The 21,932-nt window shown below is 42.4% G+C and overlaps 1 protein-coding gene across 1 annotated transcript in view; it reads left to right on the top strand.

The window, feature by feature from the left end:
- MAST3 (microtubule associated serine/threonine kinase 3) overlaps positions 1 to 21,932 on the top strand; it is a 208,209-nt gene that overhangs the window by 100,251 nt on the left and 86,026 nt on the right. Inside the window, 3 exon segments of the mRNA XM_030219481.1 lie at positions 5,406 to 5,478; positions 5,717 to 5,737; positions 18,145 to 18,223. Coding sequence (XP_030075341.1) covers positions 5,406 to 5,478; positions 5,717 to 5,737; positions 18,145 to 18,223 — 173 coding nt within the window.

Genomic DNA, 21,932 nt, shown 5'->3' with positions numbered 1-21,932 from the left:
AAAGAAAATTATCAGGTATGATTATACATAATTTTACCTTAAACAATTGGCTCCCCTGTCTTATGTTGTCTCTGGTCCCTCAGCAGGGTCTTCTCCTTTGACCAATCGTCAAGAGGGTGCTTTGGGATGAAGAGGAGGAGGAACTTCATATGGATTTTATGGATTCTGATTCTTTGCTTGCTGGATGCAATGGGGATGCTGTCATGAGAGACAGGGAGCAGGAGGAGGTTGATGAGGTTTTTTTCCCCTCAGGATGACCTGCTACCAGGTGAGGATCCCTCTGTGATCTGTGGTTTTCATAAGGAGGATTTACAGGAACTTAATCTAGTGTCCTGTACTCTTAATTTTGTGGAGGAGATATTAGCAACAGAGGAATGGAAAGTGGACCCCTTGGTGAAGGATATTCGTAAATCTGGTAAGTCCTCTCCATGCATCTGGACTTCAGGGTGATTGTTCATACTTAGTGGGAGGTTTCTGATGCTCCTTTTTGCTTGACTAGGTTCATGATCTGTCTTCATCCTGTCCCAGATCAGGATAAAGCTTTGCTGAAGCCTACTGTAGTAGATGCGGTTGTTTCAGTGGTTACCAAAAAGGCTGTGGTCCCTGTTGATGGGCGAACAGCTCTAAAAGACCCTCAAGATTGTAGAATGGAGACTCTTAAAACATTGTTTTGATGATTCTGCCTTAGTGGTGCAGGCTGCCATATGTGGGGGCTTAGTGGCTAGGGCATTTTTTTGTGGTTGGACCATGTTTTGAATAGAGCTTCGGATGATTTTGCATGGTGAATAGAGAGGTCTGTAAACTTGAGATGGGTTCAGCCTTTTTGGTGAATGCACTGTATGATTTGCTTCAGGCTTCAGCTAAGTCTGTGGCTCTGACTGTGGCAGCTTGTCTTTGTAGTTGGTTGACCAATGCCGCTTCTAAGTCCAAACTCAGTAAATTTCTTTTTAGATGCACTTTGTTGTTTGGGGAGGAGTTGGACAAGTTAGTGACGAGCTTAGGAGAGTCTAAGGTACCTAGACTTCTGAATCATCCTTGACTGGGGGACGTGATTTTCTGTCTCGTAGAGGCCATGCGTGGGATTTTTGGTGTGTTTGTGCTGGGAGGCTGGCTACTTTTCTTTCAAGGTGCCCACTGTGGTAGCAGAGATGTTGCTCCTGCATCTTGGTCCCAAGGTTGACTTTCTCATTGAAGGTGTCGGGGCCCATCCTCCGATTCTTGTGCAAGCTCATTTGAGAGAGTTCTATTGGAGGTGGGCCCAGATCTCTTCAGAACAATAGGTCCTTAAGATTATTCACAACAGTTAGTCCTTGGAGTTTGCTCATGCTCTGCCAGATGCCTTTCTGGAATCTTCCTGCCGTTCCCGTATAAAGGCAGGAATGGTCAGGGCCACCCTCAACAGGCTAACATGTCTTCGGGCAGTGTGTCCAGTTCCTCGAGAGGAAATAGGCACAGGTTGCTATTTCATTTATTTTGTAGTGCCAAAGAAAGAGGGAACTTCTTGCCCCATTTTGGATCTCAACTCCGTGAATCATGCTCTGCAGGTAACCCCTCTTCATATGGAGACCCTTTGCTCGGTCATTGTAGCGGTGCATTCAGGGAATTTTTGACAGCGGCAGACTTGACAGAAGCCTACCTGCACATTCCGATCCATCGGGGACACCAGAGGTTTCTTCGCTTTGTTGTGTTTGGGACTCATCAATTCTGTGACGGCTCCTCAAACGTTTACCAAGGTGATGGTTGTGGTAGCAGCAGTTCTCCGCCGGGAGGGCATCCTAGTACATCGTTATCTAGACGACTGGCTAATCCAAGCCGAAGTCCTTTCAGGTCACTGCTTGAGTGGTGCAGTTTCTGGAGTCCCTCGATTAGATGGTGAATCCGCTCAAAATTCACTTGGAGACAACTCCGTCTCTGGGCTATCTAGGGGTCTCATCTTCAAGGTCAGGTTTGAAATCTCCTTCGCCATCCAGTTCCGCAGGCAAGAGATGTGCAGGTTCTGGGGTCCATGGAGGCAGCGATAGAGGTGCTTCCGTGGGCCAGAGAGGAAATGAGGCCTCTTCAGTGGTCCCTTCTCATTCGGGAACTTTGGAGGACAGGTTACCACTCTGAACATTAACTTGCCAGTCTCGATTGGTGGCTAGTGACTGCCAGTCTATCCAAGGGAGTTTGGTTACACCCTTCTCAGTGGATGCTGGTGATAACAGATGCCAGTCTGATGCAGATCTCTCTCATGAATATTCATTGTGGATATCCTGAAAACCAGGTTGGCTGGGGTGCCTGCAGGATCAGGTTTGGGAACCACTATGTTAGATGATTTGTTTCGTTTTGGTAACACCCCTCAAAAAAAAAAAAACATTGCTTTGTTCCTTTTCCTTCCTGAGGCTTATTTTGGTTCTGATAAAATATCAGGGGTTGGGGAGAGGGGGCAGATTTCATCAAAATTTTGCTCTTATGCCAAAATGGGGTCTATATTCATCTTGTGTTTTCAAGAGGGAAAAACCAGAGCAGAAAAAAAAACAGCAACAAACAAACAAACCAAAAGCTTCCCTTCTGGTTGCAGATTTTTATTTTTGACAAACTACTTTTTGATCAAAGATATCTAAATACCATAACAATATACCCAGTAACACAGTACACTAGCAAACTAATAACAGCAAATTTTCCCTTCCCTTCACCTTCCGCCTTCTCCAGCTCTTCCTATAATAGGCACAGGGATACCGACCTAGATGTCCCCTATATTTCTTCCAGTATCTCATAGAAACATGATTAATTTGGATTTAGCTCGCACATTTTTCAGTAGTAGCTCAAGGCCATTTACATTCAGGTACACCAAGGGGCTTATTTTCCAAGCACTTAGCCTTACAAAGTTCCATAGGTTACTACAGAACTTTGTAAGCCTAAGTGCTTTGAAAATATGCCTCCAAGTATTTCCCTGTCTCCAGAGGACTTTCAACCTAATTTTTGTACCTGAGGCAATGGAGAGCTAAGCGGCTTGCTGAAGGTCACAAGGAGCAGTAGTGGGATTTGAATCGGGCTTTCCTGGTTGTCAGTCTGGTGCTCTAACCACAAGGCCACACTGCTACTCTAGATAAAGACCAGTTATGGCATATCCAGTCTGCCCATCCATATCAACTACTAATCTCTACAATCCCTTCCTCTCCCTTAAAGATCCACTGTGCCTGTTCCTCATTTTCTTGAATTCAGATGCAGTCCTCATCACCAAAACATCCTTTATAAGGCCACCCTTTCCTTAGAGAAATGTTTCCTTAGATTATTCCTTTATCCTATAGCTCTTCAATCCATAGCTTCCTTTCAAATTAAAGAGGCTCACCTCCTGTATATTTTTACTTGAAAAATTTAAATGTGTCTGTCGTATCTCCCCCATTACTTTTTTCATCAAAGTATATATATATACAATGGGGCAAAACACCAATTCATTAATGGCACTAAAAATAAAAATTACACAGTAAGGGATCTTATGTGAGTTAAAAAAAAAAAATCAGACCATCAAATGCTCTGAACAAAATTGTGGATGAGGAGAAAAAGACTTCAGTGACTTTTGCTGGCCAAAACGGAACCAGGTAACCTTACAGAAAACACATACTGTACTAGTCAGAAAAAACTCCTTACCTTAATGCCAAACAGTCAACTTTTTCAACTTTTTAAATCTGATTTTGCTAATATCAAATTCTTTCAAAATGTCTGTTCCGTTGTAAATCAAAGTTCAATATCTTGCAATATCAGCCATTCGGCACACAAGCAGACATGGTAGCTATCAACATATGTTTTGCATAAAAGTGAGGGTTTTTTTTCTGACTAGTGATGTGGGTTTTTTTCTATAAGGTTACCCAGTTCAGTTTTGGCTGGTAGCAGTCGCTGAAGTCTTTCTACTCATCCATAATTTTGTTTAGAGCATTTGATGGTTGGATTTTTTTTTTAACTCACACAAGATCCTTTACTGTAAAATGGGGCAAAGTTATAACTGTTTCAGACTGTCATGGGTGACCTGAAAATATCATCTGTTTTCCCTAAGAATTATTTGATCAAACAAAATATTGCTTGTCTAGATCCTTCAGTTATAAACGTGCGCGCACAAAAAAAATCTAGAAATACAGATCCATTGACACATTGCGGAGGCAGATTGCTTGTTCTCAGGAGTTTGTAATAGTGAATGACAAGGGGATAAAAATTGTCCTCATCCCTGCAGGCCACTCCCCATCTCTGTGGGTTCTGTTCTTATCTGATGAAGCCTCGAGCACTTATGATTTTATATTTAAATCTTTTTATTAAAGTATAAAAAGGAACAATATGCTGTGCAACTGTTGTGTATAAATTACAAATAGAAAACAATAATAACAATGAGCAGCTATAATAAACCCTTCCACCACCTCCACCCTCAACCCTTCCAACCTCAACAATAGGTGACTTCTACAAGGAATCCTAATCCACCCTATTAAATATCCAGGGGTACAAATTACAACCTGTTCTATATGCCCTAGAGGGGAGAAATATGCCCTATGAAGCACTGTTATGATTTTTAATCTGTGGATGAATAAGAAGTCATCAACAATCTCAGGATTCAGTCTAGCTGTCCCACAGTCCCTCCTGCAATAGAAGATGTCTTCTTAGAAGATGTGCTGGTTGCAGGATGTATAGGATCCCCCATGCAAATTTTGCTAGCTGTGGCCAGTGTTTTCTTGTTTTTCCAAAAAATAAAAATATTATCGTTTGCATCAATCAAACATAAATAACAGTCCAGTTCATTAACAAGCTTCAAAGTAGAAAGTGACACGGGGGCAAAGTTTGTCCCTGTCCTCACGGGCTCTGTCTCTGTTCCCATCCCCATTGTTACTGCAGGTCCTCATCCCCGTGCCATTCTCTAGTTTGTAAGGTATATGGAGAGAGATTGTTTGTTTGTTTAATTTATATATGTTTTTATATTTCCAGCTTGAGTGTGAACAATGGTAGTTCTGTCTATCCATTCTCTGTGTGTACCCGACTGTACACCCTATCTATTTGTATAGATTGAGGGAGCATGCAGAGATGAGGACAGAGTCACCACTGCCCACACCCCCAACTAAGAGTGGACCAGCTGCATGATGCACCCCCTATACACACAGGTCAATGGTGTGTGCATAGAAATGTTTAACTACACCTCGCCATGCTCAAATACAGATACATGCTCCGTTGAGATTTCAATGGGTGTTAACTAATAAATTCTCATTAGAAATAAAATTATTTTAAATGAAAATATTTGTAATGTTTGTAAAGTATTACTGTATGAGCTTGTTTGTAATCGCTCTGGCATTTGTTTCGACTGTGATATGTGCATTTGCTCAACAAACAGATTTATGTTAAAATTAAAATTGTTTTTTTCTGTCTCTATTTTTGGATTTGTGCCAAAGCTGGAAGCAGCCCCTTGGACAGCCCACGAAATTTCTCAGCCAGTGCCTCCATCAGTTTTCCCTTCGCACGCAGGTAGGTGTAAATCTTTCCACCATACTTTAACAAACAGAGTGAGGAGGGCACTTTTTCAGCCCCTGATTGGACTGGATAATTGTTTAAGTACTGAAGTAAAATCTTTTGAAAATTGTTTTGGGGCAGGGTTGTGTTATAAGTGACGTACAATATCCAGAATCAGAGCAGTAGTGTCCTTCATTCTAAACTCTGTTCTCCTCTTAATTCTGCTTTTGTTTTTCTTTCCCTGTCCTAATAGCCACGGCCCTCGGACTGACAGGTAATAATTATAGGGCAAACGTTATGTGATGAGACTAAAATAATGTGGGGGAGGGTAATTCATTCATGCAGGAGGTGCTGCCTTTGTGCTGCATTTGATGAAAATTTTTATTACTGTCCTCCATTACAATGCTGCACTGCTATCTCCCCCTGCCCCCCCCCCCCCCCCCCCCCATTTCCTTCTTACAATGGTTGCAGTGTTGGTAAGTTACATATTGGAAGGCCTTGTGCACATGGTGATGAAAGCAAATTGTTCTGTTACTTTCACAGAAAGCAAGTTACTTTGTGTTCTGGTGAGCATATTTCAACTTCTTAGAGTCCTCACCAGACCTATACAAAACCTGTGGGTTATATACATTGACCAGCAGATAGGGACAGAGAAAAAGTTCTACGTACTTCGCCCAACAAGGGCACAGTGCAGCTTTAGAATGTTCAGTATTTCTTGGTCTCCAGCAGATGGATGACTAGCTAACCATGCAGCTCCTCGTCTGGAAAAGATCCTGAGCCAGTTGAGCTGAGGGGGACATTTTTTTTTAAGGGGTACATTTTTTTTTAAGGTCTGAGCTTCAAAAAGAAAAGAAAAAAAATATGAAGAAACACTATGCTTTGGCCTAGAGCCGGGGTATAGCTCAGAAGAGTTCGGCTTGCCTACCCACCCTCACCCTCTCCTACGTTTTATTATTTTTCCCCAAATGAGGCTTCTTGCTCAAAACGAAAAACAATTTGCGACTCTGGCAGCACTATTCATAAGTAGAATTTAAACGATGTTAAATAAGTGTGTTTACTCTCTCTCTGCAGTTGAGGGGAGGCGTTTCCTTGACTTAGCTTTTCCTATGAGGAGCTTGGGTCTTCTGTCAGGCCTTTTAACTCGGAGAAAATAAAAACAAATCTGAGCCATTAAGGCTGCAGCACCGGGCTGTACTTGGCTAGGGCCAATTGATCACCTGAGGTAAATTCTGGGACATGAAGCTGGAAGGACCACTTCTGTGCACTGTCTGTTCTGCTAGTTCTAGAGGTCAGCAGTATTTTTCAAAGTGTGTGTGGCTCCATCTCATACTAATTTCAGCATATTTTATTTGGTGGGGGGAGCCTGGGGTAGGGCAGGATTCGGCTTTTCTCTTGTGTATGTTATAGGCAAGCCATAGGCTTTTTTTCAGTGGTCATGCAGTCCTGAGGTGCTTGGGGAAGTTCGAGGAAGCATTCTTTCATACTGAAAACTGACTATGCTTGGGAAAGAAATATTCAGAGTCCAGCAGTTGCTGGGGGAGCTTGTGCTTAGTAGCCCAGCTGGTTTCTAACTTCTTTCAGCCTCCTGAGCAGTGCTGCCAATGGCTGAAATTTCATCTAAAGCTCGCAAGAAGCTGTGATTTTCAGGCAGCATGAAGAATTCAGTGGAGTGGGTACAGCACTGCTTCCATTGTGACAGACGCCACACTAGTTCAGGGTAAGATGCTGCTTGCCGTGATGGACTGACAAATTGCGTAGATTGGGAAGACAGCCCCTTGGGAAGAAGACTGTGGTACATTGGATGTTTTTCCCCTTGAATGAGGTGAATTCCTTGCCAGACATGAACCACATCCCCTTCTCTGAAGAAGTGGGAACGGTGGCCATTTTGAACTCGCCTGTTCCTGCTGCTGTGTCTCCTGTGATTAACCTTGCTTACAGTCTGACAGGGAATGAACCAGTTCCAGGCAATCAACCTGGGAATCATTTTTTAGGAACTGGAGACCCCCCCCCCCCCCTCTAGGAGCAGAAGATTGCATTTGGGAGAAAATTTCTTTCTGTTGCCTCGTTATACTTGGTTATTATATCATTCTCAAGAGAACAGGAGGTTTCCAAGATTACCATTGTTTCCAGACCTGAAAAGGAAACTCCCTTGGTAGAGGCTGCACTTTTTCAGCAAGTGGACTGGGAATCCCAACGTCCTTATGGTCATGGTCTATTCATGGGGAGTCCTTGTAGCTGTAAAACTCCAATTGTTTGGAACACTGTAAATCAGGGGAAACTCCCAGTAAGAAAGGGAGTTGATCCTGTTTATGACCCTAGTACCCAATTATTTCAGCTGCTCCTTTTCAAAAAAATTTGTTCGTTAGGAGATTTGATTTTAGAAGGTACAATTAAACCTTTTTAAAACTTCGGAATGGATGTCAGCCTAATGGATTGCCTTGTGGTCTTGGGGAAGTCACGTAGGAGCCAATGCACAAAGACACCCATTAAATACGGGTGTCTTGGGAAAACCGTGTCTCAAAAAGCAACTGATGCACAAAGGGGATCAAGTGCAAATGAAATGCATGGATCCCCCTTTGTGCATCATTCACTGTTTGTGACTGGAAGCTGTCAAATGCATTTGACACTGATGGTTTTTTGAGTTTCACGGGGGAGGATCCACTGGACCCCCCCCCCCCCCCCCCCCCGTTTAACTCAAGAAACTCCCTGGTGGTCCAGTGGACCCTCTCCTGACCCCCCCCCCCCCAACCTGATGCCACCCGAAGCCCCCATCCAGGCCAGATCCCTAGTGGCAAGCCCTGGTGGTCTAGTGGGATTACTTTCCTCTACTGGTTTCCCACCCCCCCACCCCCTCCAGACCCTTCCACGTACTTTTGAAGTTAAATTCCTTATATAGTACTTAGGCACCTCCTAATGCATATCAGGATGCACTGGGCAGGGGCTGGGCACCGCCATTTTGCTCTGGGCGGGGCCAGAGGCGGTCCTCCTGCCTCCAACTTTTAAGGTATGTGGAAGGGTCTGGGGGGGGCCGGTGGAGGGAAGGAATCCTACTAGACCACCAGGGCTTGCCACTAAGGGTCTGGCCCAGAGGGCTTTATTGGGTCTGGGGAGGGGGGGATCAGGAGGGGATCACTGGCCCACCAGGGAGGTGCAGCTGCCTGTGTTTCCCTCCTGTCCGACAGCTCCAGAGCTGCTGTAAAATCTAGCTCATTAAAGTTAGGCACTTGGCGCTCTGGAGCTGTGCCTCGCATGGAATGCTCTTTATAGTAAGTAATGGGCTGGTTGTAATACTTTTGCATAGGGTTCTTGGTAGCTGCTCAAGGCACACGTTAGAGCCACTTCGTGCATTACTCACTATATAACTGCATATACTGCAGTGGGACATGTTTATCCACTCCTACCCTAGCTGAGATAATAGTTAACCATCTCTCTGACCTCATGTGCAACTTTCTTCAAATTAATCACCTTACTTTCTAACTCTTCCTACTTTCTTACCCATCTATATGTTCCATCTTTGCTTATACCCTTCACTATCAATTAAAATGTTCTATTACATATTGTGTTGACATTGTAAGTAGTATACTATGCCATACTTAGTATTGTTATTTGAATGTTTTTACTGCTGTAATTGTCTATTGCTCATGTTTGATTTATTCTTACTGTACACCGCCTTGAGTGAATTGCTTAAAAAAGATGATAAATAAAATAACGTTTGCTGTAGACCGGCTACAACCGGTCTAAGCAAATGTTGAAAGCTCGCTAAGCTTTGTATGTCGGCCCCTTAGGCAATTCTATAACTTGGGCACCTCGATTTAGGCGTCCCCAATGCCATGCGCTTAGCATCAATTCCATAATGGCATCTTGGTGCCAAGATTCTGGTATATAATACTAGCATAAGTCCGCATTGGTGCACCCTCTTACGCCATATCAAACGCAGGTGTAAGTTGTCACATCTAAATTCACCAAGTGATACACACACAGTAATTTATCATATTCTATAAGCTATGGTAAATGGGAGATACGCCCATGCACTGCCCACTTTTGTACGCCCCCCTTGCAGTTAGGTGCTATGGCACTTAGGCATTACCTTTATCGAATAGCACCTAGTGCACATAGACACCGAAATGTTGATGAATGATGCCTTTGTCGGGCCTAAGTTGCGTGTACCTCTAGGTGCCAGTTTATAGAATTGCCTTAACCTTCTAAATGTTGTTCCCATTCATCAGGCCGCCTGTGCCTACTTTCAGCTGAATGGAACACCCCTAAAGCAGGTCTCAAAGTGCAGAGAGCCTTGGATATTTTATCCCCTGCTTCCAGAGGATTTTACTTAGATGCCACCTTATGCATGAGAAATTTGTTTGCAGTTTCTGCTCCTAAGCTCTTCTCTAAGCCTCTGAGGATTTCTGAATTATTTTCAAGCTGATGGCTAAGTTCCTGTTTTCAGACATGAAATGATACTGGCCAGGCTGTTCTACTTCCTTTCCATGCTTCTTTTGGGCACATGCAACATCTGTTTGAAATAACAACTAGGGGAATCTCTTTGTGCTGTGGATCTCTGATTTCTTAATTATTCCATGCTAATCATTTCTCACAGGGTCATATGGGCAGTCTGTTTCTATTGTTTGTTTCTCCAGGCGTGATCTTGAAATCACTCCCATCCTGTGGGCCTTGGATGTGATAGACATGCTTTAACTTTGTCTTTTACTTTCTATCACAAACTCTCTTTCTGATTTATCATGTTCATGCTCCATTAGGTGGCACTCGTACATGAAGCATTACAAATCCTTTCCACTCCAAGATAGGTGGATTCTAATTCTGAAGCTGTCTAAGGTAGAGAGTTGCACAGGGACAGAAATTTCACCCATCTACGCCCATCCCCACTGGAGTCTCCTCCATCCCTGCCTGTCCCCTGCACTAAAATAACACAACAATAGCCCTTGTTGATAACTTCCCCTCTCAGTGCTTATGGGGATTTCAGTGCTATCAACCATATCAATTTTTTAGTGCTATTATAATTGCTAAGCTAGCTTAGAAACACAAGGAAAAGGATAGGTAGGCTGGCCTGGCACTACACTTCTGTGGGAATCCCGCAGGATCTACATCCATTCCCACAGGAGGTCCCGTGGACCTGGAGGGATTCCCGTGGATCTCAGGAGACTTTCCATCAAGGCTAGATTGTGCTGCCTAATGCCTTTTGGTTTATCCAGTATTTCTACAGTTTTCTCACTGAGAAGGTTTCAAGGTAAATCTTTTTTGGATGTCTTATTTCAGATCTGTATTTGAGGTCTGCAGGAGATAGCAGCCTGAGTTTTTCAGTTCCTCCATGTTCTAGGCATCCCTCTGGATGCTGAATACTTCTTCTTCAAGCGCTAGATTAATTAGTGTGACTTCTGATATTAATTCAATATAAGGTTTTTGTTTTTGGAAGCAGTGCTTATTTAGATTCCATTCTGCATCCAGTTGTTTCTGTGCCACAAACAGCCTCCTCATTCATGAGACTAGATGCAAATGCCGGAGCCTGAGGTATGTGGTCTCGAGCTCTCATCGGACCATTACACAGCTCTTTTTTTTTTTGCCAAAACCTACACTTTTAGAGCTCTGTGTTTTGTCTTCCCTGCACCTTTCAAGAGCTATACATGATGGTTATGTGTTCCAGTTCAGCAGTCTGGCCTGAGATGTCACCCACGATTATTCCCTATTGCATCTTATTAGATTCAAATGCCGTTCTATTTGCCTGAGATACTCTCTTTCAAGCACACGAGACCAAACAGAAAACCTTTGTCTTAACCAGTGGATTCCTGCTTCTCTAACTGGCAGGAGCTTAGCACAGCTCTGTTGCAGATCCTCTGCTCTTGTTTCCAAGGGGGAAGAAGGGAAGTGTGTTGTGGAAATGGGTTGCAGTACTTTCCGACTCCAGTCATGGGAACTTGAGCAGATTTAGTAGTAATTTTACAAGGAATGCCAAATCTGGGGATAATATCATTACAGAGTACCTGTGCCATCACCTGACCAGTGTAAACAGGATCCTTCCAAGTCTTGTGTGTGTAATAATTGTTTATGAACCAATGCTCCAACTTTTAATGTGTCAGATCTTGGAGGGTCAGCATTATCCCCCCTTTTGTCTGGCATTTCCTGGGAAAAGCAAGACAAAGGTGTTATAATGGATTGTATTTGATCCCAATACACCGAGTAAGTATCTATCTGGCATGTTCAGGATTACCGGGGATGAGACGCATTTTGCGTCCAGTGCACAATTGAAATGGGCTCAACTTTAATGAGGCAGATGGTGAGGCGCGCAGGGTGAGAAGCGCCAGAGGTAAGGTATCCAACCAGGAGTTGATGCCATTAGACATAAGTTGTCGCAATTTGGTTTTCAACAAGCCATTTTATCTTTCAACCAGTCCATTGCTCGTGGGATTGTAAACGCTCACCGTGCGGTGAGTAATTTGCAATTTAGAAGTCAAAGTTTGAATTAGCTCATTAACAATTTATGACACCCAGGGTAACATACCTTCTCCTTGCCAGGGTGGTGCATCATTTCTACCAGTGTTAACGGTACATCTTGCAGGTATTCAGAATATTGTTCAGTGATTGACTACTCAGACTGAAGATAGGATACCTCTAAAATGTGGCCTTCAGATTTTTGGCAATTGTGGGGGCTCTTGGTAGCAAGGTCAACAACAAAACTGTATGATCTTTGCTCTCCAGAATGTTTGCTCCAGGAGATTGCGTTTTTCAATTTATCTAAGGTTTGAGCAACCTCCTTGGCTTCTCCAATACAAGAGATTCTCGTTCAAGGTCTGGGGGTCTTGAGGAATTCATTTGCCTTTTCTGTTCCTTCTTGGTGTTTGGATGGTTGCATTTGACATGCCCTAGTTATGTGGAGCACATAATTTCCATGCCTTTGCCGTCTGGAAAGCATTTTTCCTCTTTATCACATCTTTAAGTTGGGTAAATCTTTAAGAGCGATTTAAGGTCAGTTTCTCCCTGTCCGGAATCATTCTTTCATATTCCAAAAGCTGTTTTTTATAAAGTCCTTATAAGGTTAGGTTGCATTCTTTTACTTTTGGACATTTAGAACCCTGCTCCCTTCCAAGTGTGGTTTGTCTTCTCCTTGAGTATCTGTCCTTCTGTACATTTCTCCTGGTTGGAAAGGAACTTGTTTTTACTACTCAGGGTGCTTGAATTTTACTTGAGTTTTTAAGGATACAAAGGTTCTCGCCCTCAGGGGATCTGCCTACTTGCTTTCCAGTTAAGAGAACTTGATTCACAAGTTTTCTATATGGAAATCCCACGGTTTTTTTTCCAGGTCTCTGATGTAGGAGTTTCTATTAAAATCAAAAAACAAGGAGTGAGAACTGGATCAGGCTCTTCAAAAGCAGACTCATTTTACATGATATTCACCATTTGTTTCTTTTGCCAACGGTCTTTTTAAAGACCAGCTCATGTTTATTTTACCAGACGCATTGCCAAAGACAAATGAGATTATCAAGTAATAGGTATCAAGCTCCTGAGGCAGGGACCCAAAAAATGGCACCTTATAAACAAAAGGATGTTATTCAGTCGCATAGGCATGACATAAAACATGTCACCTACAACAACTTTATTGAACTCGCAAAATTAACAAACAGATTCTCTGTTTAAAAACCACTCGTTTCAACAGACTCAAGTTTGTAAATCTAGCGTTGCTCCGTATAAAGTAACTGGGCATTGACATCCCCTCCCCGACGGTGAGGAGACACTGGATATAGTTTCTTCTTTTTCGTGTATTTTTTGTTTTTCATTTCTTTTGGGATTGTTTTAATTTTTTGTTTTGTTTTAACATGATCGTTGATGGCTCTGTGTTGGAATATAACAAACCCAGAAGCAGACATATTAACGCCGAAACACCTTTTTGGATTTATGAATGAGGTGCTTGTCACCTTTTCCTTTTGAAAAGACTTGAGATGAATGTCAGTTTCATCTGAAAGTCTTCTTGTACTTTTGTGTGGATGTCAGGTGTATCATTCTACAATGGGACTGCAGGACCAATTCAAATAAGTTGTCTGTTTACTTTTCTTAGTCTTTTTATTCATTGGGATTCTGGTGTTCTTAATTTGCATATTTAAAATTCATCAAAAAAGTATGATGTCTCACAGGAGTTGGCACATTAATGTTAGGTCCAGACACAGCACATAGGAAAAAACTTCTTCCCTACAAAGCCCTGTGACCTTTTATAGTTACTCTCCCTTTTGTCTTCTGATGCCACCCTGCCTTTCTTATATATATTTGTATTTATAAATGTTCAGTGGTATAGTAGTGGACACTAATTTATTGTATTAATCTTTTGAATTTTGATTTTTGAAGTCATACCAGCATTTTTCCACTTTATTATGGGTTGATATTTTGATTTTAGTGGGAATAACCTGCTCAGCCAGTTCTTCTATTGTTTTTTTTTTTTTTGTTTGTTTGTTTTTTTTTGGGGGGGGGGGCGTTCTTGTCATATATATATTTTAAAAGAGCTTGACCTAAGGTATGACAGCTCTCTTACCAGAGATGTTTGGCACTTGGAAGCGTGTTTAAAGGACAGCTTCCAATTTCATCTGCAGTCTGAGCACAGGGTCATTCTTTTTGTGTTTGCAGGTTATTTTAGGCTCCATATTGGAGCATAAGCGTATTCTGCCCTTTGAGTTATAGTATTCGGCCAGGAATTTTGGAGTCCCACCCATATTGGGAACTGCTTTGCTAAATCTCACAGGTTCTGGACTGATCCAGTGATGATGCTAAGGAACAAGAACTCATCAGGTCTTACCTACTAATTTTCTTTTCTTTTGTTTCACAAGACCAGTCCAGAGGCCCTCCCTCTACATTAGGGTAATCATGCTCTTTTTGTTCCAGTTATGATTAAGCTACTTTTCTTCATAGCCAGCGTTCCAGTTTAACTTTTCCAATCTCATTACTGATTATATGGTAACACAAGGATTATTAGTATGTTATTTGATACCGAGTCTTCTATTCCATCATTACCTTCATATAACTTTTTTAAGGTAAAGGAATAAAACAAAGTCCATTGTTTAATCATTCAAAATATTGCATTCTAAGGCTTCATGATGCCCTTGCTCAGAAATATGCAAGACTTTTTTTTCTCTGTCTCCATCCATTGGTGAGCAGACATAAGCTTCTAGACTAGTCTGGGACTAAAGGAAAGGAAAGTAGCAGGTAGGACCTTATTTCTCATTGAGTTGTCCTTGACAAGATTTTGCACTGGACAAGAGCTGCCTTCTAGCATGGACAAGCTGAACAGTATTGGGTGGTCTACCTCTTACTACAAATACAGATCTTGGCTCTAATTAAAAAAAAATTATCCCTGTTTGCTCTTTACTTGTTACAGGTTTGCTGATTAATTAGTTTTTATTTAATGGGCAGAATTGTAAGCTTAATTAGCACTGGTATAACATAGGGCAAGCGCACCAATCTCATAGCCAGGTGCATTCCCCATTTTGAGAGTGCAGACTTGTGGATGGAGATGATTCTGGCTCTGACCTAGTTTTGATTGTAGAAACAGTGCATTTTGTGTCTTCCTCCCCCCCCCCCCCCCCCCCCCCCCCCCCCCCCACCTCTGAGGATGAACGGGAAAGAAAGCTTTTATTGTTTTTTATGGTGTATTTCCTCATATAACCGCAACCTTACCTGCAAGGGAACAGGGTTCGTGGGAATCCTGCGGAACCTGAACGATTCCCGCAGGGACGGAAGCAGTTCTGTGAGGATCCCGTGGGGACGAAAGCAGTTGCTGTGGTGTTCTCGTGGAAGTGTATGCTGCACTTGCGCCAGCCTCTCGCCAAGTACCAAGTTCTTTGAGTGCTTTCTCCTCCTCCTCCTTGCTTTAACAGCACAGATGCAGAAAGCCGGACATTAATGAGGTGGTAGAGATACAAATGGTGATGAAATCAAAAAGGAATGGGATGAACACAGTGGATCTCTAATTAGAAAGTGGAAGTTATAAAAAACCTAAACTTAAATGGCTGCATGTATGTGAATGTGTCAAGGGACACTTAGATGGTGACTGTGGTCTGATGAACTAGGGCTGATACCAGGAGACCTGTATGGTCTCTCTCTCATATTTGGCAATCTGGTTTAGGATGGGCTGGAAAAGGTTTAGACAGCAACTTTAGTGGCTGGAACATGAGGACAGTGCTGGACAGACTTTTACAGTCTGTGTCCTGCAAATGAGAAGATGAATAGGATGGAGTGGGCTTCGATGGCAACTCCAGCAGTTGAACATAAGGGCTAGTCGGACTTCTATGGTCTATGTCCCAGAAACGCCACAGAGAGACCATAATCAAGTATATAGTATTACATTCGTTGTTGATTTAATCATGAATTGATAATGATTGTGACTATTGGGCAGACTGGATAGACTGATCCTGTTTTTATCTGCTGTCATGAACAGCTTGAAAAGCTAAAGGTGGATAAAGCCATGGGACCGGATGGGATCCACCCCAGGATATTGAGGGAGCTCAGAGAGGTTCTGGCGGGTCCTCTTAAAGATTTGTTTAACATATCCTTGCAGATGGGAGAGGTTCCGAAGGATTGGAGAACGGCGGAGGTGGTCCCTCTTCACAAGAGTGGTGATAGGGAAGAAGCTGGAAACTACAGGCCGGTAAGCCTCACTTCGATTATTGGAAAAATAATGGAAGCGATGCTGAAGGAAAGGATAGTGAATTTCCTGGAAGCCAATAAGTTGCAAGATCCGAGACAACATGGTTTTACCAAAAGGGAAATCGTGCCAAACGAATCTCATTGAGTTCTTTGATTGGGTGACAGGAGAATTAAATCAGGGACGAGCTATGGACGTAATCTACTTAGATTTCAGCAAAGCTTTTGACACGGTTCCCCACAGGAGGCTCTTAAATAAACTGGAAGGGCTGAAGATAGGACCCGAAGTGGTGAACTGGATTAGGAACTGGTTGACAGACAGAAGCCAGAGGGTGGTGGTGAATGGAATTCGCTTGGAGGAGGGAAAGGTGAGTAGTGGTGTGCCTCAGGGATCGGTGCTGGGACCGATTCTGTTCAATATATTTGTGAGTGACATTGCCGAAGGGTTAGAAGGTAAAGTTTGCCTACTTGCGGATGATACTAAGATCTGCAACAGAGTGGACACCCGGGAGGGAGTGGAAAACATGAAAAAGGATCTGAGGAAGCTAGAAGAATGGTCTAAGGTTTGGCAATTAAAATTCAATGCGAAGAAATGCAAAGTGATGCACTTAGGGAATAGAAACCCTCGGGAGATGTATGTGTTAGGCGGGGAGAATCTGATAGGTAAGGACGGGGAGAGGGATCTTGGGGTGATAGTATCTGAGGATCTGAAGGCGACGAAACAGTGTGACAAGGCGGTGGCCATAGCTAGAAGGTTGTTAGGCTGTAAAGAGAGAGGTGTGACCAGCAGAAGAAAGGAGGTGTTGATGCCCCTGTATAAGTCGTTGGTGAGGCCCCACCTAGAGTATTGTGTTCAGTTTTGGAGGCCGTACCTTGCGAAGGATGTAAAAAGAATTGAAGCGGTGCAAAGAAAAGCTACGAGAATGGTAAGGGATTTGCGTTACAAGACGTATGAGGAGAGACTTGATGACCTGAACATGTATACTCTGGAAGAAAGAAGAAACAGGGGTGATATGATACAGATGGAAGTGTGAAACAGGCTTCTGTCGGGACTTGGCATATACCAGACTTAAAACGTAAAACTACTACGGAGAACTGAAAACACAGGAAGTTTAAATCACAACAAGATTATAGAACATCTAATATTAAGATAAGTGTTTTCCTGCTGATATATATACCTTTCAAGCTTTATGTACACCGTTAGTGCTTATAAAAATAACAAAAATTTGTTTCACGGTTTTTGATTTGGACTAAGTTTTTGAGGACACTGATTAAGCAATTGTTTGCACTATCGGAGGTTGGAGGTTGTCTATGATTAGAAAATGTCACATAAGCATATGCTTTGATATAGCACACTATAATGGTGCTTCAGTGACTGTATGAGACACTTCCTTCTAATCTAATAATGATACATACAGCTGATTAAGCCCCATCCACCCTTTAGTTGTGTATGTTTCAATAGAATTTGGCTGGTGCGGTGCCATTTCTTTATACTTTTGATTATTTCTAGGATAAGCAGCATAAAATCTCTTCCATTGTTATGGGATCTTGCCAGGTACTCGTGACCTGGATTGGCCACTGTTGGAAACAGGATACTAGAATTGATGGACCTTCGATCCATCCCAGTATGGCAAAACTTACGTTCTTGTATTCTTATGAAATGGGAATAAGAGAGGCGAGCCCATCTGGTAAGGCTGCATATTTTAAAAAGGAATTGGTATGTATGAGATTTTTGATTGACTATGTGGTCCGAAGTGATACTCCTTAGTTAGGAAGCTGAAACATAATAGGGGTAGGGGATTATGACAAAACTCTGATGACTGTTAGCAGTACTGCTGCTTGTTTATTTACATTCTTTTGATCAATGTATGTGTGGAAAGATGGAATGTATATTCTGCTTGTCATCAATAAAAATCGTTGAATCATAAAAAGAAAAGGAAAAAGGGAGTTTTAAAAACATTTTTCGTGCCCTTCTCCATGCATGATGAAGGTGGGCACAAGATGCTTGTGTGTTTATGCTAATGTGGTGTTCCTGTTTTATTTCAGGGCTGATGGCCGGAGATGGTCCCTGGCCTCTTTGCCGTCCTCTGGCTATGGAACAAACACACCCAGCTCCACGCTTTCGGTAAATGTTTTGGGCTTTTAGATTTTTCTGTTTGTAATCTAAAGAGTCGGCCCAATCTCTGTCCACTGGTACAGAAAATGCAGGTCTTTTTAATTTAATACTTTTCTCTAAGGGGTAGGTAATACTGGCTTATTCTCCTTTCGTGTTTTCTTTATTTAAAAGATTTCTAAGCCTTCTTCTTGGCCTTAATAGGAGAATACCCAAAGAGATGCACAAAGCTATGAACATAGAACAATAATATACAGTCGCCCTAAAAGGTAATCAAACAATGCAAATGTAAAAATACAATCTGCCAACTATACGGATACAGGTGGCAAAATACATTATAAAACATTACCAAAGAAATCATATGGGGCATTAAATTGTTCCACATGAAACTTAAATTGTGAATGTTTAGGCAACAGCATCTAAGGAAAAGGCTAGGGTGGGGGAGGTTCATCATTTTTAGGGAGAAAAAAATTATAATTCAGCTCCAACATAATGTCATCTTTTGGTAATTTATTCCACAATTCAGAGGCTACTACAGGGAAAATTCTAGCCCATGTTGTAACTCTTCTTTATAGATTTAATCTGAAAGGCTGGAAAACTTGGGACAATTACATAGGATTTCTAAGGGAGATGAAGGGATTGTAGATGATATGGATGGGCAGACTGGATAAGGCCATATGGTCTTTATCTGCCTTCATTTTTCTTTGTTTCTATGTTTGGAATCAAAATCTGGGTAGACCTAAATCCAACCTAATACATAGATTCCAGGTGGCTCAAAATATGATTAATCTTGAAAGAAGACCAATAGATCGTTAAAATAGCCTTGGTGGAACAATACTAAGAAAATGTCTGAAAAGACATACATAACTTTTTAAAAAGGTACTGCGAATCAGCCCACTAATATTCCAAGTTTCCCTTTGACTCCACAAAGATCCCTAAATCTTTTGCAGTTTTCTGTTGAAGAAACCAGTCATGCCTACGTTAAACTTAGGGCAAGGTACCTCTTTTCTGTTACACAATTGCCAAGACCTTTATTTTTTTTACAAATTTCAAGAGCAAATTACTATCAATCTGAGATAGGAAAGTCTCATCTGATCCCATGGCAAGAATGATTTTAAATATCATTTGCATACATTTATTTTATTTATTTATTTGTTTGTATTTATTTATTTGCATTTATTAACTGTCTTTATGAAGAGATTCACCCAAGGAGTTTAACATAAACCATATAATTTTTTTTAACAACATAACAATAGTAAAATAACCAAGAATAAACATAAATACAATAAATGAGCTAAATGAAAGTAAATTGAAACCTTATAATAGAACTACTATGAAACAGTATCAAAAATATACACATTTAACAACACTGGAATTCAAATACCATAGATATAATACAATGTTAGCATAATACTAAGGATACACCTAATAAGCATGCATTAGATCATTCAACTAACATAGATATGATGCTAAAGAATTTCTACAATACGGCTTACCATATAGCTGAGGGACCAAGAGCAGATATATGATGGGAACAAGATGCGTGGTACAGAGTCAGTTGGGATAATTTGATGGTTAGTTAAAGTCAAGGAAAGTTTGTTGTATAGTTAAGTACATAAGTAGTGCCATACTGGGAAAGACCAAAGGTCCATCTAGCCCAGCATCCTGTCACCGACAGTGGCCAATCCAGGTCAAGGGCACCTGGCACGCTCCCCAAACGTAAAAACATTCCAGACAAGTTATACCTAAAAATGCGGAATTTTTCCAAGTCCATTTAATAGCGGTCTATGGACTTGTCCTTTAGGAATCTATCTAACCCCTTTTTAAACTCCGTCAAGCTAACCGCCCATACCACGTTCTCCGGCAACGAATTCCAGAGTCTAATTACACGTTGGGTGAAGAAAAATTTTCTCCGATTCGTTTTAAATTTACCACACTGTAGCTTCAACTCATGCCCTCTAGTCCTAGTATTTTTGGATAGCGTGAACAGTCGCTTCACATCCACCCGATCCATTCCACTCATTATTTTATACACTTCTATCATATCTCCCCTCAGCCGTCTCTTCTCCAAGCTGAAAAGCCCTAGCCTTCTCAGCCTCTCTTCATAGGAAAGTCGTCCCATCCCCACTATCATTTTCGTCGCCCTTCGCTGTACCTTTTCCAATTCTACTATATCTTTTTTGAGATACGGAGACCAGTACTGAACACAATACTCCAGGTGCGGTCGCACCATGGAGCGATACAACGGCATTATAACATCCGCACACCTGGACTCCATACCCTTCCTAATAACACCCAACATTCTATTCGCTTTCCTAGCCGCAGCAGCACACTGAGCAGAAGGTTTCAGCGTATCATCGACGACGACACCCAGATCCCTTTCTTGATCCGTAACTCCTAACGCGGAACCTTGTAAGTAAGAGATAAGGAACAGATCTAAACATAGTAAACATAGTAGATGACGGCAGAAAAAGACCTGCACGGTCCATCCAGTCTGCCCAAGAAGATAAATTCATATGTGCTACTTTTTTATTTGTACTGTCCTCTTCAGTGCACAGACCGTATAAGTCTGGCCAGCCCTATCCCCGCCTCCCAACCACCAACCCCGCCTCCCTCCACCAGCTCTGGCACAGACCATATAAGTCTGCCACACTATCCTCGCCTCTCAACTACCAGTCCCGCCTCCCACCACCAGCTCTGGCACAGACCCTATAAGTCTGCTCAGCACTATCCCCGCCTCCCAACTACCAGTCCCGCCTCCCACCACCAGCTCTGGCACAGACCGTATAAGTCTGCCCAGCACTATCCCTGCCTCCCACCACCGGCTCTGGCACAGACCGTATAAGTCTGCCCAGCACTATCCCTGCCTCCCACCACCGGCTCTGGCACAGACCGTATAAGTCTGCCCAGCACTATCAATGCCGCCCAACCACCAGCCCCGGCACAGACCGTATAAGTCTGCCCAGCACTAGTCCCGCCGCCCAACCACCAGCCCCGGCACAGACCGTATAAGTCTGCCCAGCACTAGCCCCGCCTCCCAACCACCAACTCTGCCACCCATTCTAGGCTAAGCTCCTGAGGATCCATTCCTTCTGCACAGGATTCCTTTATGTTTATCCCACGCATGCAAGTTACAGTGTGTGTAGCAGCTAGTCCAGGTGCAGAAAAAGTGTATAAGTCACCCTTTATATTAAAGGCTTGGGAGAAGAGCCAGGCTTTCACCTGCTTTCTGAAGTAGAGGTAGTCTTGAATTATATGTAGCCCCTCTGGGAGTAAATTCTAGAGCATGGGGGCTACACCTGAGAAGACTTGCTGGCAGGTATTGCATCGTACAGTTTCTTTTGGTGAAGGTACAGATAGTGATGATCCTTGAGAGGACTTTAGAGACTTCAAAGGTGTGTAAAGGGCTAACTTATTCTTTAAGTCTGGCCTGTTTTGTCTGAGGCAGACAAATCAAACTAAGTTTTTAATTTAGTCCTGTAAGGTACTGGTAGCCAGTGTAGCTTTTGCAGGAGGGGTGTGATGTGGTCATGCCACTTGCAGCCTTCTATCAGTTGTGCTGCTGCATTCTGAATTAGTTGGAGCTGATACAAACTCTTTTTAGTTTGGCCAGTGTACCGGGCATTACAGTAGTCTAGTCGCGATGTTATCATGGCATGGAGCACTGTGGTCAGACTTGTCTTTTCAGTATATGGAGAGAGATTTTGTAGCTGCCGTAAAT

This window comes from Microcaecilia unicolor, chromosome 11, assembly GCF_901765095.1.
Source record: "Microcaecilia unicolor chromosome 11, aMicUni1.1, whole genome shotgun sequence".
NCBI lineage: Eukaryota > Metazoa > Chordata > Amphibia > Gymnophiona > Siphonopidae > Microcaecilia > Microcaecilia unicolor.
The sequence above is the reverse complement of the archived record's forward strand: the minus strand, read 5'-3'. Positions and strand labels throughout refer to the sequence as shown.